The sequence below is a fragment of the Phyllostomus hastatus genome, unplaced genomic scaffold, assembly GCF_019186645.2.
Source record: "Phyllostomus hastatus isolate PE091 unplaced genomic scaffold, TTU_PhHast_1.1 phas_contig_86, whole genome shotgun sequence".
Classification (NCBI taxonomy): domain Eukaryota; kingdom Metazoa; phylum Chordata; class Mammalia; order Chiroptera; family Phyllostomidae; genus Phyllostomus; species Phyllostomus hastatus.
Genome location: NW_025333977.1, coordinates 19045041 through 19059566, shown reverse-complemented (window position 1 = coordinate 19059566; position 14526 = coordinate 19045041). Strand labels below are relative to the sequence as shown.

The 14526-nt window shown below is 35.6% G+C and overlaps 1 protein-coding gene across 1 annotated transcript in view; it reads left to right on the top strand.

The window, feature by feature from the left end:
• ZBBX (zinc finger B-box domain containing) overlaps positions 1-11085 on the top strand; it is a 101299-nt gene extending 90214 nt beyond the window's left edge. The window contains exons 18-19 of the mRNA XM_045851774.1: positions 9098-9236; positions 11001-11085. Of these exons, the coding sequence (XP_045707730.1) occupies positions 9098-9236; positions 11001-11085 (224 nt within the window). The remainder of the gene's footprint in view (positions 1-9097; positions 9237-11000) is intronic.
• Positions 11086-14526: the final 3441 nt, after the last annotated feature.

Sequence of the window (14526 nt, the reverse complement as noted above, 5' to 3'; positions counted from 1 at the left end):
TTTAAATTTCTCTTCTTATAAGTGTCTATATATATATACACACATATATATACAAGAATTTATAGTTAGAAGGATGAACAGATTGTAGGAAAGATGGTAATAATTTTATTAAAAATAGACTTATGTTCTATGTAATATTTTTAAGTTATGTATTTATTTACCCAGTTTACCAAAAAATAATTGAAGCTAAAGGAAATTATAAATTTCAAATAAATATTTTTATCACAACAAATATTAAGTTAAGCTATATGAAATTGCCTTTTGTTAGACCAAAAACAGTGGGATATTGGCAATTTTATATGGTCCAGCTTGTAATTTTTACAACTACCCCTTTAAAAATTAAGGAAAAGGGTAAAAACAAGTAGTAAGCAATTGAGGCCATTTTTAACTTTATGATTTATTTTAGACAGCAATAAATAAATCCCTATAATAAAAGATAAGAATTCATTTATTTCCTATTTATTACACATGTAATTTTAGGTAGTATTGAATACATTCCTGTTACAGTGATGTTGTTGGTGGAGATCAGGCTCTTCCATGGACCAGAAGGAAAGCATCCTAAGTACCCAGCACAGGAGATTGTGGTGTGACAAGATGGTTTATTACAGTGAAAATAGAAGCTGCCACCTAGGTTTCCAATTTTTCATCTCTGTCTGTCCCACCACGGAAAAAGTCCACCAATGTCTTCGGCAAGGCCAAAACAAAAGACAGGGTCCAGAGTTTCCGCTTCATCGTAAAACTTAGTTGTTTGGAGCCCCCACAGTCTTCTGCAGGCCTTGGGAGCTGCTGAACGGACCCACGTGGTCATGTGTTCTGTGGCAAGAGGGAATGTGCTAATGTGTGGGATAAGTGTGGGTCATGAGCAAGAGACAGAGAGAAAGGGAGAGGGAGAGAGTTTCTTTGTTCCCCTGGGATTATGTTAGCTTGGGTTTGGGACAGACCAAGTACTTTTTCAAAATGATGAATAAACTTCCCAAGCTTTCACGGGCTTTTTGGGTCCCCTCCCTGGGTCCACCCCCTGGTTAGACTGACAGGCCTCCATCCTCAAGCACCTGCCCCCGCATCCCCCTAACAATACAGTACTGGAGGGCTGAGGAGAGGAGTGTTAATCACCTTGGTGGAGCAATGCTATGATCCTCTGGGGTGTGAAGCTGTAGCTTCCTGGTGAAGCAAACAGGTTTATGCTCCCCGGTTTATTAAGCTCAATGTCCAATCCCTTTGGTCCCTTTACTGATAACTAGTTAACGATCCATGGTAACAGTGATGGTATAACTTTTTCATTGTTTCAAATTTTCCTTTTTAAATTTTTTTAGTGAAAATTTTATTGATTAAATGATCAGAACCATCCTTTTACTACAACTTCCCAATTTTGAGTCTTTTATTTTGATTCTTCTCTGGAAGATTTGATTAGGGCATCCCTGAGAATGTCTGTGTTTTACCTTCATGGTAGATTAGCAAGTTAGCCAGATGAATTTAGTAGATCACAATTTTTCCCTTGCGCTTGTAGACATTTCTCTATTGTCTGTTATCCGTCCCTGAATGCGGTGCTAGTTAGTCCCTTAGCACAGTTTTTCCCATTAAGTTTTGTTTGAATGTGATTGTCAAATAGTTTTTCCCTCAGGTAGAGCTCATGGTAGCTGAATGTCTTGAGTTCTTTCATGTTTCAGAATGCCTGCTGCCTTTATATTTGGGCAGCAAATTGGCTGAGGTCACCTTGACCTTTTACTTCACCCTCTCGCATGTGACAGGCTTGTTTCCTCATTGGATGCTTGAAATTTTTTTATATCTTTAAAATTCAGCAACAGAACCAGGATTGTGTTTCAGTTTTAATGGACCAGCATTTCTTAAAACAGAGGCTTCTCTTTCTGTCTGCAAAATAAGTTCCTCTTTGTTCTCAGAGAATTTTTCTACTATTGTATATTTAAATTGCTTTTCTGTTCCATTAGGTTTTCTCCTGCTGAGAAACCTATTTTGTTTATGTTGGATCCTCTTTGTACAGTGTATTTACTTATATTTTCTTCAACTATTTTATTCATTTTTTACTTCCCTTTGCATTTACTGTGATTCTCTCAAGCGTGGCTTCTGTGTCAGAATTTCAATTTTCAGCTGGCTGTAGTCCATTCTTTATTGATTGACTCAATAAATTAGCTCTCTGAAGGTATTTCTTTGATTTTATTTAATAATATTTTCCTTTGGTATAATTTTAAACTTAAAGAAAATTTGCAAGAATGCAAAAATAGTACAAGGAACTTCTGTGTGCACTTTACTGAATTAACCACCTGTTTGTTTTTTGCCCTTGCTCTGTGTTTGTACACACGCAGCCCTTTTTTTCAGAACTACTTAAGAGGAAGTTGTAAACATTATGACCCTTTACCAAAAAAATTTGTGTGCATTTCCCAGGAATGAGGATATTCTTTTACATAACCATAGTACAATTATCAAAATTTGGAAACTTAACATTCATACACTATGATTCTGTAATCCACAGTGCATATATAATTTTTAAAAACTGTTTCAATGTTCATTATAGTCCTTTTTCTGGTACAGGATTTAATTCAGAAGCAGTTTACCATTTAATTTTTTCCTTTTTGATGTTTGACATGTTTGATCTATGAGACTCTTATGAAAAATATTGTTTTTATTATTTATTTTGTAACCAAAAGCTTTATGGGGAATTTTCTTATGGTTTTGATCTGTTTACTACAACTGGTCTTTTATTTAATCATTCTCTACATACTATGGATTCTTGGATTCTAGTTTGTTTGCATATCTAGTTACCATTTTTTGTGTCTTATTTGTTCATATTTATTGTGGATAGCTTTGCTCGTATCCTCTCTCTTTCCTGATATAGTGTGATGACATTTTCTGTGAAATGCTTTCCATCTGTTCTGAGATATGTCAGTCTTCTCTTTGGAGCTACATTTGTGGCTTGGATATTGTACTTTTCTGTATCCTACCAGCTCAACATCCTGAAGAGGATAGATGAAGGGCTGAGGAACTCAGACTCCTTTGTTGGAGAATCTGGGTTCTCTTATTTTTTTTTGGATTTTATTAAATGCCAAATTTCATTGAACCTGGTTTCAAGTTTCTACCTGTCGAATCACCTGCAGGTTTCAATTTTCTTGCCTTTTCTAAAACCTTATTGTGGGTATATAGAGGCTTTAAAAATATTTCAAAAGATTTCTTTTTCCCCCTCACCTGCTTTTCTCCAAATTGGTGCAGTAGTAGTAAGACTTGTCGGTACTTTAGATGACTCTCCTTTTCCTATTATTAGAATATCGAGTGGAGTAGGGGAGAGGGTAAACAGCAGTAGCACTCAGCAACACTTCAATGAATCTTCCATTTATTTCTATGTCTGCCCCTTGTCAAAGTTTATTACGTGAACTTGTTTTCTTTGTTTGGTTCTTGATGATTTTATTTTGTTTTTATTTTTATGCTTTTTCTATTCATTTCATTAGAAGTTGAGGGAGGAGAGTTTATGGTCCATCTTTACCCATCCATCATTCATTTGCTTTACTCTAAATCACTAAAAATCAAATGCAAATCTCCTGGGAGGTAATAATACTCGCACTAAAAGCAAATTATAAAATGAAGCATGTCTCTGGTGTGACGTGGATCTAAAAGGATAACCATACCATTTTTAGTCAGAAAGTAAAGGGGTTTCTTATTTTGATTGATTGATAAGCTCTATTATTTACAAATGAAATGCAGCACTTACAAGCACTAGTCTTTTTGTATGTGTGTTCCTAACCACTGAGCTTTCCTTTGCCTTTATCACTTTTATTCTTACATGCATTACTGGAGCCCTGTGTCTCTCATTTCCTCATACACCAATCCCAGCATTTTCACTACGATAGGTAACTTTATATATGAAAGCAGGCACACATGGCATAGCCTGTGAGCAGCAGGGCTCTTCCACTGGGCCCGGAGCAGAAGGCCGTCACTTACACACACTTGACCCAGGCACAGCTCTCTTTTTCTTTGGGAAGATTAGCTCTGGATGAGCGCACAGCTTTGAGACATTCTCCTGGAGCTGAGGAAGTAAGAAGATGGCATATCAGCTGAATCAATGCAACAGTCAGTGAGGTGACAGATGCTGTAGTGAAATTAGGCTCTATTCTAGAAAATTCACTGATTCTGCACAAGGCATTTTGTATTCTGTTTAGCATCAATGGACAGAAAAATTCCACCCACATTTTGCTACTTATGATGCATTCTGGCAAAACTCTGGAGATTTGGTCTCCCGCAGACATAGCTACACAATTTGACTCTTATACAAATGTAAATATGTTCACATCCCTGTGAAAGCTGCATTTTTGTGAGCAGCTACCCTTGACCCGTTTTCTGTAGGCTCTAGGATGCATCTACTTCCACTAAGTTCTGTGGAAAACAGCTTTGCAAAGGAGCTGAGAGAAGAAAAGACAGAAAATAACTACATTAAGTAAAGCATTTCTCCTTTGGTTCAGATTGCTGTGGCTGATAGTAGAGCCATTTCAGAAGTAGGTAGGGTGGGCACAGCAGGGGATGTGTGTATGCAGACAGCTTCCTGCTGAATCAGGACGGAAGGGCAGCAAAGCAGGGCAATGGAAGCCAGGCACTGGGGCAAGGGAATCCAAAGGGGGAGCTGATTTGGAAACAAAACAATCACTTACTAGTGTGGTGACATTGGGCAAATTATTTTCTTAATCTCACTTTGTGTCAGTTTCTATGTATAAAAGATGGGTATAATAATAGGCCTTATCATAAAATTGCCCAGTGGTTGAATTCAAATATGTATTAAATATTATATTTAATAATATTTATTAAATGTGTTATATTTATTTCTCTCTGCACTAAGAAGTTTGGGTCCTGGCAAGCCACTGGGGGTTTGAAGTAGAAACATGCATGCATGCGCACACACGAACTCAGCAGTGCCTCGCACATTAACATGTCCTGGAAAAAATGTTAAATTAGGTAAGGAACCTGTGGGTGGTGCTTTCTACATATGATACAATAAGATGATCTTAGTAAGTCTAAATTTTAGTAAAAATATCTAAAAGTTGTTTCTATTCTAAAACTTTGTTCTTTTCTAGAGTGCATTGAGGGTTATAGTTAGCTAGAGTTCATGCCATATTATTATCTTCTCCATAAATATATTTGTAAATAATACTACAGTCATTTCCTCAATAAGCTCAAGGTTATATCCATAACCTTGTCAGTTTTTAGATGTTATAGCCTGGAAAAAAATTTGGAAAATATCGGAAAAGAAGCATTATGAGAAAGTACCAGTAATGGTCCACTTTAAAGCATGTGCCATTTCAATGGTTACAAATAGTTTGTTTATTCCAAACTCATTTTGATTTGTGGTTTAAGAGCTTTTGTGGTCCTTAAATTCCCATGGAAGTTTTATGTTTGCGTGGGCTCATAGATATTTCAGAGAGTCAAGTAATCAAACAGAAGAAAGTACTTTTCTTAAACAAGAAGGTATAAAAATCTACTTGATATCAGATGTACCCAGCTGTCTGTGATTCAAATAGTGAGCCATTGGATTCCTATGTAATTGGAGCCTTTGTTAATTGGTTGACCATTAAGCATGCCATTAAGTTGTAAAAGGTCTACTCAGGGTGTGTAGTCAGCAAATTCACTAGAGAACCCTTGTAAAGACAGTCAGGTCATGAAGGGCTACAATGGCAATCATTTTCTTTTGGGCACCTTTGGATTACAAGTGAAAGTCAACATATTAAAAATTCTGATATAAGGTATATGAAACCATTCAATGAGTAATAATATTCACCATTTTTTATATGCAGTGTTGCCCCATTTGCTCTTCCTAACTATTCTGGGAGGTAGATGAGGCAGGTGCTATTTTTGATTTCCCCTTTGTAGATACCAGCTCTGGACAATGTAATTGCCCAGGGTCTCCCCTGGGTGCACAAGAACTGAGGCAGAAACCCACAGGCAGGTCTGCCCTACGTTCCTTTGTTTTACCAACATACCATAATGTCACTTAAATAATTTGAAATCCTTACTTCAAATCAATATTATGACCACATAAACAGGAAAGCCTGTGGGCAGAATGAAAGTAAGGGGAAGAAGGTTTGGAGGAATAAACAAAGGCAAGACCCAGCAGCAGAGTGGAGGAGAGCTGGAGGGACAGGAACACAGGGGGCTGAAGAGCTGAGATGGGGCTCATGGTTACCATGTTGTCATACCCTCCTACACATTGGGATGTCATTTGTAGCCAACTACATAGTCCTTTAGAAATTTTTGTACTTTTTGGTCTTGGTTCCTTTTGTAAATAGCCTACTTGCTGTGTAGTTTTTAACTTTTTGAAGTTTTTAACTTTTTAATGTTTTTAAACTTTTAATGTTTCTTTGGTCCTTCCTTTCTTCTTCCCTTTATTTCTTTTATTTACATGTTTTTTATTTTCATGTGTAATAAAGTATATAAATGTGTTATACATTTTTCTCCTTTGTCTAATTCTTTATTATTATATTTAAGAGATTCTTCAATGATCATAGAACATACGTTCTTACTCTAGGGATAGAAATGGTTTAACTCATCCATTTCTCACCAATCAGCTGGCCTGATGATTATAAAGTAGAATTTCAGTATAAATCAATCCAGTTTCCTCTTGTTCTGTATTAGGAAATGAGGAGCCTTGGATTTTTGTACAACTGACCTTTTAGCTTTAACACTAATGTGCAATAGGGCTTTTGTTAGCAGTTGTATTTTTCTCTGCCATGAAAAATCCAGTGATGTCATCTTTGCTCCTTTTAACTTGACAAGGTATTCAGAAATAAAAATCTGAGAATGAGTAATTATACAAAAACAGGCCCATTCTCTTTGCACATACCAAATTAGCATTTTGTTAATGCAATTAGGATTCAAATACCTAACACAGGTTGAATACCTTTTCTGGTGGTATTCTTTAGATCTAAGCATCACTATTGAGTTTTATTACTATAATCCAACCTATTCCAAATCCTGAATTGACTGTTTTCCCACAGGTACCATTTCCTATTATTGGGGCATGTAGAGGTGTCTGGCATACCCATATTCTCTTACCTGTGGGAAACTAGGAAAGAAGATAGTTGCCTAAAGCTAGAGAATTAGATTCTGGAACATGGTGCTTTATGTTAGTGGTGAACTAAAAGAACTCAGGTCTGGTTTCAGTTCTTTGACTGTATACCTGTGTGATTTTCAGCAAGTTGCCAATCCCCTGTGGGCCCCTAATTTCCTAGTCTCCAACAAAAGGGGATAGAACAAAAATTTTAGCTGAAAATCATTTGTTTTTTCTCCAAATTAGTCTTATTTAAACCCTAAATGTAAATAAGACCAAGTGAAGCCTTCCTGATTGCTTTAGCAATCCTCCTAAAGCCTATAGACTTTCTCCATGAATCATAATATGAAAATCAATGGGCTGAATAATTTTTAGGACACTTTCCATTATAAATGTGTCGAGGTCTATTTTACAGCAGAAATAATCTAAGTTACTTTTAGTAGGGGAATCTGCTTGCTCAAAAATTTTAAATTAATACTAAACCACCAAAAAATTATCTCTTCAACCAAGTGTGTAATACACTGTGGTTTGGTGTTTGGTTGTTCTGATCAGGAAGATGTTTCCTTGGCACTTGCAGCAGAATGAAGGGAAAAATGGTGCCCAGTTATGTTAACAGTTGTAAAAATCACCATAACCTTATGTATAAGTTAGATGACTTCTTAGAATTCTATCAACAACAAAAAGAAGGCATTATGGCCTTTCTAATATAGTAACCCTATATTTATATACTTGACTTTTTGGCAGTTTCTATAAAGATATGTTTGCGTCTACAATTGCTTACTTGCACTATTTTTCCTACCTAGGCTAACTCATAGGCCAGATTTATGAAAAGGGAGATTTAAGGCTCCCCCCTTTGACATACAAATGCTTACTATCTACCCAAACAACCCAAGGAAGCCAGAACAAAAACAAAAACAAAAACAAAAACAAGTGGGCAACTTTGCTGAGACTAACCTTTGCCTCAGACTATGTGGAGGTAAAGCTTTTATTTCTTAGAAGACAAAAAGATAATAAAGTGTTTAACATTCAGATAAATTAAGAGTTGCACAATATTCTAACTTTTAAGAGGATCACTTGTCTTTCTTTGTAATTTTATAAATTGTCAAAATATTTGACACTTTTCTTAAGTGTAATGTGTTTTGAAAAATCAAGATGGCTGAGATAAGTCAGACAGAGAAAGACAAATGCTATAATAACAGGTGGAGTGGGGGTGGGATGGGCAGAGGAGAGCAAAGGTGGAAAAATTGGGACAACTGTAATAGAAAAATAATAAAAGCTGATAAAAAAGAAAAGTAAAATTAGTTGGTAATAATTCTTACATCATTGGATTGTTATGAACATTAAATTGATGATATATAAAATACTTAAAATATTGCTTGGCTCAAGGCAAACACTAAGTAAATGTTATTTACTACTCTAAAAAACAAAACAATACAAAGAAAAAACACATGTGGAATCTACAAAAGCTAAACTCATAGAAACAGACTAGAATGGTGGTTGCCAGGGGCTTGAGTGTGGAAAAACTGGGAGATGTTGATCGAAGAGTATAAACTTCCAGTTATAGGATGAACTTCTGAGAATCTAATGTATAGGGGATGATTATAATTAATATTACTATATGGTATACTTGAAAGTTGCTAAGACAGTAGATCTTAAATGTTCTCACCACAAAAGAAATGGCTTTTATGTGATGTGATGAAGGTGCTAGCTAACACTATGGTGGTCATCATTTTGCAATATATGATTGTTTCAAATCAACACACCATGCATCTTAAACTTAAATGTTACATGTCAAACAAATCCTAATTAAGTTGAGAGAATATAATTGGGTAATTTGCCAAAAAATCAATATGATTAAAACCACTTGGAATCTCAAAACAAATTTACCTCATACTCTACCCATCCCACAAACATTAGGAAATTAAGAGATGGTTAAAAATCTCTGATCCTCTTTATATTACTTATTGTTCACTCTGAATAAACTTTTCAGGCCATTTGCTGTGCATTTGTTTCTTGAATTTATGTGTTGACAATTCATGAAATACAACATTTCAGATCCTTCAGAAGAACTTTACAGCCTAACCGCAGAAGATTCACCAGCCTCCAACTACAATTTGCTTCATACAAGTCAGCCTGCCTTAGATTTCTTTAAGACCTTACATGCGATGGGCCTCCGTGGAATAGAGGAACTGAGGTAGGTTAAACCCACGGTTTATGTGTAAACATAATGCCTAGTAACCATTTTGATGAGCCCCTGACTCATTCTTTTTATTACGTAAAGAAAGATTGTCCTCATGTGTGTACTTTATAAAGCCATTCTTTGTAAAATGTTTGTGTTCTTTGCTGAATGTTATCAGGATTTAGTAAAAGGCTTATGAAGGTGTTACTATAATGTGAAGAGATAATTTTGAGCTGCAAAACATATGTCAAAAATAACAAATTGGAATTTAATTATCCTTCAGCATTCCTTTTTAAGTTGAAAAACAGTTGCCTTACATTAATTAATTAAGCTAAAAATTTTAACACTTTGCATTAATAGAATTTTACTCAGTGTGAACAAAGTTTTTAGAATATAACATTGAGAGGTTTCTTTCTGGAAATTGAGTCCAGGCTGTTAATGATGGCATATTTTAATTCACTATCATTTCTTTCTTTTTTCACATAAGGTAAGAATTTTTAGGGATGGTGATCAGTTTCTAGGGAATGTAGGTAATATTAATAAATGCTTAAGAAAAGTATTTTATCATGTCACCATACTACTGAAATACTAGAATCCCTTGAAAAAGAAGGAGGGTTTATTTCAGAAGGTTTATGATACATGTAAATAAAAGTCCTTTGTATCGTAAATCCTGTTGATTGATTTGAAGTCTAATATTGCAACAAAAGGAAATCAAGAGTGTTATGCTCTTTTTTCTGAATAAGGAAATCATTTAGTTGAGGTTTTTGGATTTTTGTATCTCTAACACCGCTTAAAATTTATTTTCAAAATGGGTTAGTCTAAAGTTGCTATGTTTTTCCTTAAAGCCATTAAAAACAAGGTAACTAAACCTACTACTTACTGTCATCATCATTTCATAAAAGAAAGGACATTTACTCCCAAAAATATATGGGGAACACATTAACAGGACAAAGCAGTCGTTTAAAATTAGGATTGTCATGCAAAAGTCATTACCAGTGAAAATTTTTTATCACAGTTAAATCTGTACTGGATCACAGATGAGAGTATAGGCTCTGCTGATATAGCCTATGTTGGACATGAGAAAGAATGCAAAGAATGCTTATATCCATCACAGGATCTTAAGCAAGTATTTTATATTATTTAGTGGCACACATGGGCTGATAATCCAAATAACTTAGACCAAAACATCTGAATTGTGCAGGCTCCCCTCTGTTCCTCACTCTACCTTTTTTCTCAGACCTTTGCATGCTATACCCTAGACCTCCAGCAGAACTTCCTCTTAACAATAAAATGCGACAAAAGAAAGTAACTCAATAATTGTTGCCACTAATTCTGGTTTTGACATATCTTGACTGGCTATCCACATAGTCCTAATTTACTGTACACAAAAGAAGTGATTTATCAGGCAGTCTATTCATTGGGCTGCTATTAAACAGCCAATGTAATGATGAATGTCCTTAATGATGACCCTGAGGCTCAACAAGTTTCTGAAGGGTCTTCTGAATCATCAGTGAAAGACATGATCAGAGATTGTAAAATCTTCTCTCTTTGCTGCCGCTATGGCTGTATTTCTTGGGAGAGGGATAATGATGAGAATTTCTCATCAGAAGGAGGGCTGGTATATTGGGCAAGTTGAAAATTACGGCCCCAGTCTGAGGCAGCTTCCTCACATCTGCCTGCCTCCAGTGACTTCTACGTATGTAGTATTGATCAGAAGATAAATGAAGAGTTGAGACCTGGTTCTGTATATTGTGTATTGATCTTTTAATGTATTTCCAGCTCTTCTGAAAAAGATACTGAAATTCAGTCTTTCCTGACACTTTCTGAGAGCAGCACAGACAAAGAGGAAGAGGAATTTTCTTGACAAGCAACTTGTCATCACACCACCGTGGCCAAAGAGTACCTCAGGATCATCTGTTCATTACTTTTTACTTTTCACCCAAAGTAAATGGGAAAAAGTTAACAACCGATAAAAGTAACCAAGTGATTACTCTTCTAGGTGCTGAAGATGTTCACTATTATTAATGTCTGATATTTTAACATTTACAGACTAATAAAAATTAGTAAAATTATAGCTTTAAGGACTTTTTCTTCCAAATGACATGATATATCAAATAATCTATATTGCAAATCATATTAGTAAAATTTGGTGATTAAAAAAATAAGTTATAGCTATGTCTATAGAACCAACCATAGACTATGGCATTATCACATTTAAAGTTATGTTTAATTGTCAAACTATAGTTTAAATAATTATGTCATCATTAAGAGTATACATTGATGGCCAAGCCATACTTGGCAGTGTCACTAATTGTGCCTGGAATGCATTTCTTCACTTTGGTAATTATAGGGTTTTTTTTTTGTTTTTCTAGTGTTTTGACAACTATAGAAGTTCTTATAGCTTCAAAAGTTTCTGCTAGAAAAAGGAAAAAGGACTCATGGACATGTTCAATGTGCCCACCCAGTGTGGTGATTACTGGGTGGGAGGGAGGTATAAGGGGACTAAATGGTAATCAAAAAAATACAATAAAAAACAAATAAATAAATATTAAATAAAGGTTTCTGCTAGAAAACAAAAAGAGGATCCAAAATAAAGTGGATATAATACTTAACCTCTGTTTTGATAAAACACAGAAAAGATCCCCAAAGCACCTTATTTTAGAAGGGCCAGTGTGATGGTTAATTTTATGTGTCAACTTGGCTAGGCAACAGGACCCAGATATTTGGTCGAACATTATTCTAGCTGTCTCTGCAGAGGTATTTTTAGATGATATTAACATTTAAGTCAGTAGACTTTTAGTAAAGCAGATTACCCCCCATAATGTGAGTGAGTCTCACCCAGTCAATTTAAAGGCCTTAAGAGAAGAAAGACGGAGGTCCTTTGAGGAGAAGGGAATTCTGCCCTAAGACTTCCTCTAGACTCAAGTTACAGCATCACCTCTTTCCTGAGTCTCCAGGCTGCCAGCCACTCCACAGCTTTTAGATTTGCTGCCCTGCACAATTGGTTCTGTTTTTCTGGAGAACATTAACTACTACAGTCACTTTGAAGGACTGTTGTGATAACCAAAGAAAATAGTAGATATGGAAGTTATTTTACTAGTCTCGGGTAGTAATGGATACTTGGGTTGGTGGGTGTTCAAGGTCTTATAGGATCTTATAATTCAGGGTCTTCAGAGCAGAAGAAGATACGGAGAGAGTAAGTTTTACAGACTTTTTAGGAGAGCATCCCCTTAAGGAGTTTGTGGACTTAGAAAAACATCCTTGTAGGTTGGTTGTGCTATCACTGCCGCATGGTCATATCTCGGTGTTCAAATTTCTTTCTTCTCTGTGATTCTGATAGTAATGCCTTATGCAATACTGCTGGTTGTTGAGTGTAAATTCATCTTGGTTAGGTTTTTCCTTGGCATCAATAAATTGTACTGACATTCACACACATCATCTACTGACAGGATAGAAAATGATGAGGAAGAGACCTAGAGCCGTTTCTATGTCTTTTAACCAAAAAATGTCTTTTATTAAACTTGATTAATGTAAATAAACAAGTAGCAATCATCAGAATCAATCACATTACCAGAATAAAAATTTTCAAAAGGAATATCTTAAAATCAAGTATGTGACTTCCCAGTAATTTTCACTGTCCTCTGAACACTTCCCCTATTGTCATCCCATAGAGGGACAGTATGAGTCACTCTAGAATCTTCATCATTTGTCTCAGAAGCCTTGCTGGCATCTTGTCTTGTGGCTGCCAGCTTTCTGAATTTTAGTATCTGTACTTAAAATAGGGATTGCGTGTTCAAATACGGTAGTTTTTTTCCTGCATATTTGTTCAGGTTTAGCTTTTCTTGACTTTCCCTACACTCCTTTGCCCTGAGACAGCATCATCCTTGTACTTCTGAGGAAGAACTTTGTTCCGCTGAAGGAAATATATAACTCCAGTGTCTCTCAAAGTGAGAGGAGGTGTTGTTCTATTCTCATGAGGAATGTAGGATCACTAGTACTCTTTCTGTGTTTTCAGTCATAGCTTGAGTCTTCTGTGAACTAGCCCGGAAAGAAATTTTGTAAAATGCCATTGCCTTTTACACCATAAGAATTCTGAAATAAAAATTTAAGTGGATAGATAATTAGTTGTCATCAGTGCATTTTTGGCCAGAATTTGAGAAAGAGCATACCATTGACTTTGTCATTTGACTTTCAATATGGCATTGGAGTTAAACAGGAGAACCTTCTGTGACGAGCAGAGCAGACCCCCTTCTGCCTTTATTTGCTTCCCATAACCACACATTTAGAAAAGTTCCTTAATCCCTTTGCCATTAGGCTAATGAGGAAATAAAACTAAATAAGATTAGAGCCTTTGCCTGAAGCAGCTGCAATGTGTTCTCTCATTTTGAAGCTCAAGCTTAAAATTGCTGTTTAAGGCAAGCATCTACTTCTGACTATTGAACTGAATTATAGACATCCAGAAAAATCAGAGCCATATTCCTAACACTGGAGTTAGTATGGTGTGCCTCTCACAACTAGAATATAAACAATCACGTGATATTATATGCACGTTGGGATTTAGTAGTTTATATTCAGACTTGCCTGCTGGGGTAATAGCTGATGAAATTCTGTACTTTTACAGGTCTGGACATACACACGATGCAAACAAATTGATATTAAATTATGTTTGATAGTTTTATTCTGTTGTTGTCATTTGTTGAAGTCCTTTACCTCTAGTGCACTCCAAGTGGGTCACACAACACCAAGCCAGGGGTACACTACCCTTAAGACCACTTAATGTTGTTTATAACTCTGTGATGGTCAGAAAACCTTTTTCCTTTTTTATTTAACAATGAATATTACAAAATGGCTTCATCTCTGTAATAGGGCACTTAAGTATTTTGAATAATGCCTTGATTTATTTAAAAAAAAACTCTTTGTCCTCGTGATTTAATTGTTGGAAAGATCTTGAGCAACACTTACACACTTATCTCATCTTATTTTTGGCCACATGCTATTTCTTTAAGGTCTCAAAATGTACCTGCTCATGGAGACTTTCTCTAATTTCTGTCTAAATTAATTCCTCTCCTTCCTTTTCCTTTATTTTTTTCATGGCATCCTACTTTTCCCTTCATAGCATCTATAATTATTTGTCTGTATTTTGAATGTATGTCTTCCAATTAGACTACACATTTCAATGGAGCATTGATTATGTCTATTTTGTTCATCACTATACACTTAGCCTTTTAGCATATGCTTAGCTTAGACTGGGTTGTCATTAGTAATGAATAAATAAATGATGAATGACGAATGCATGAATGAATGG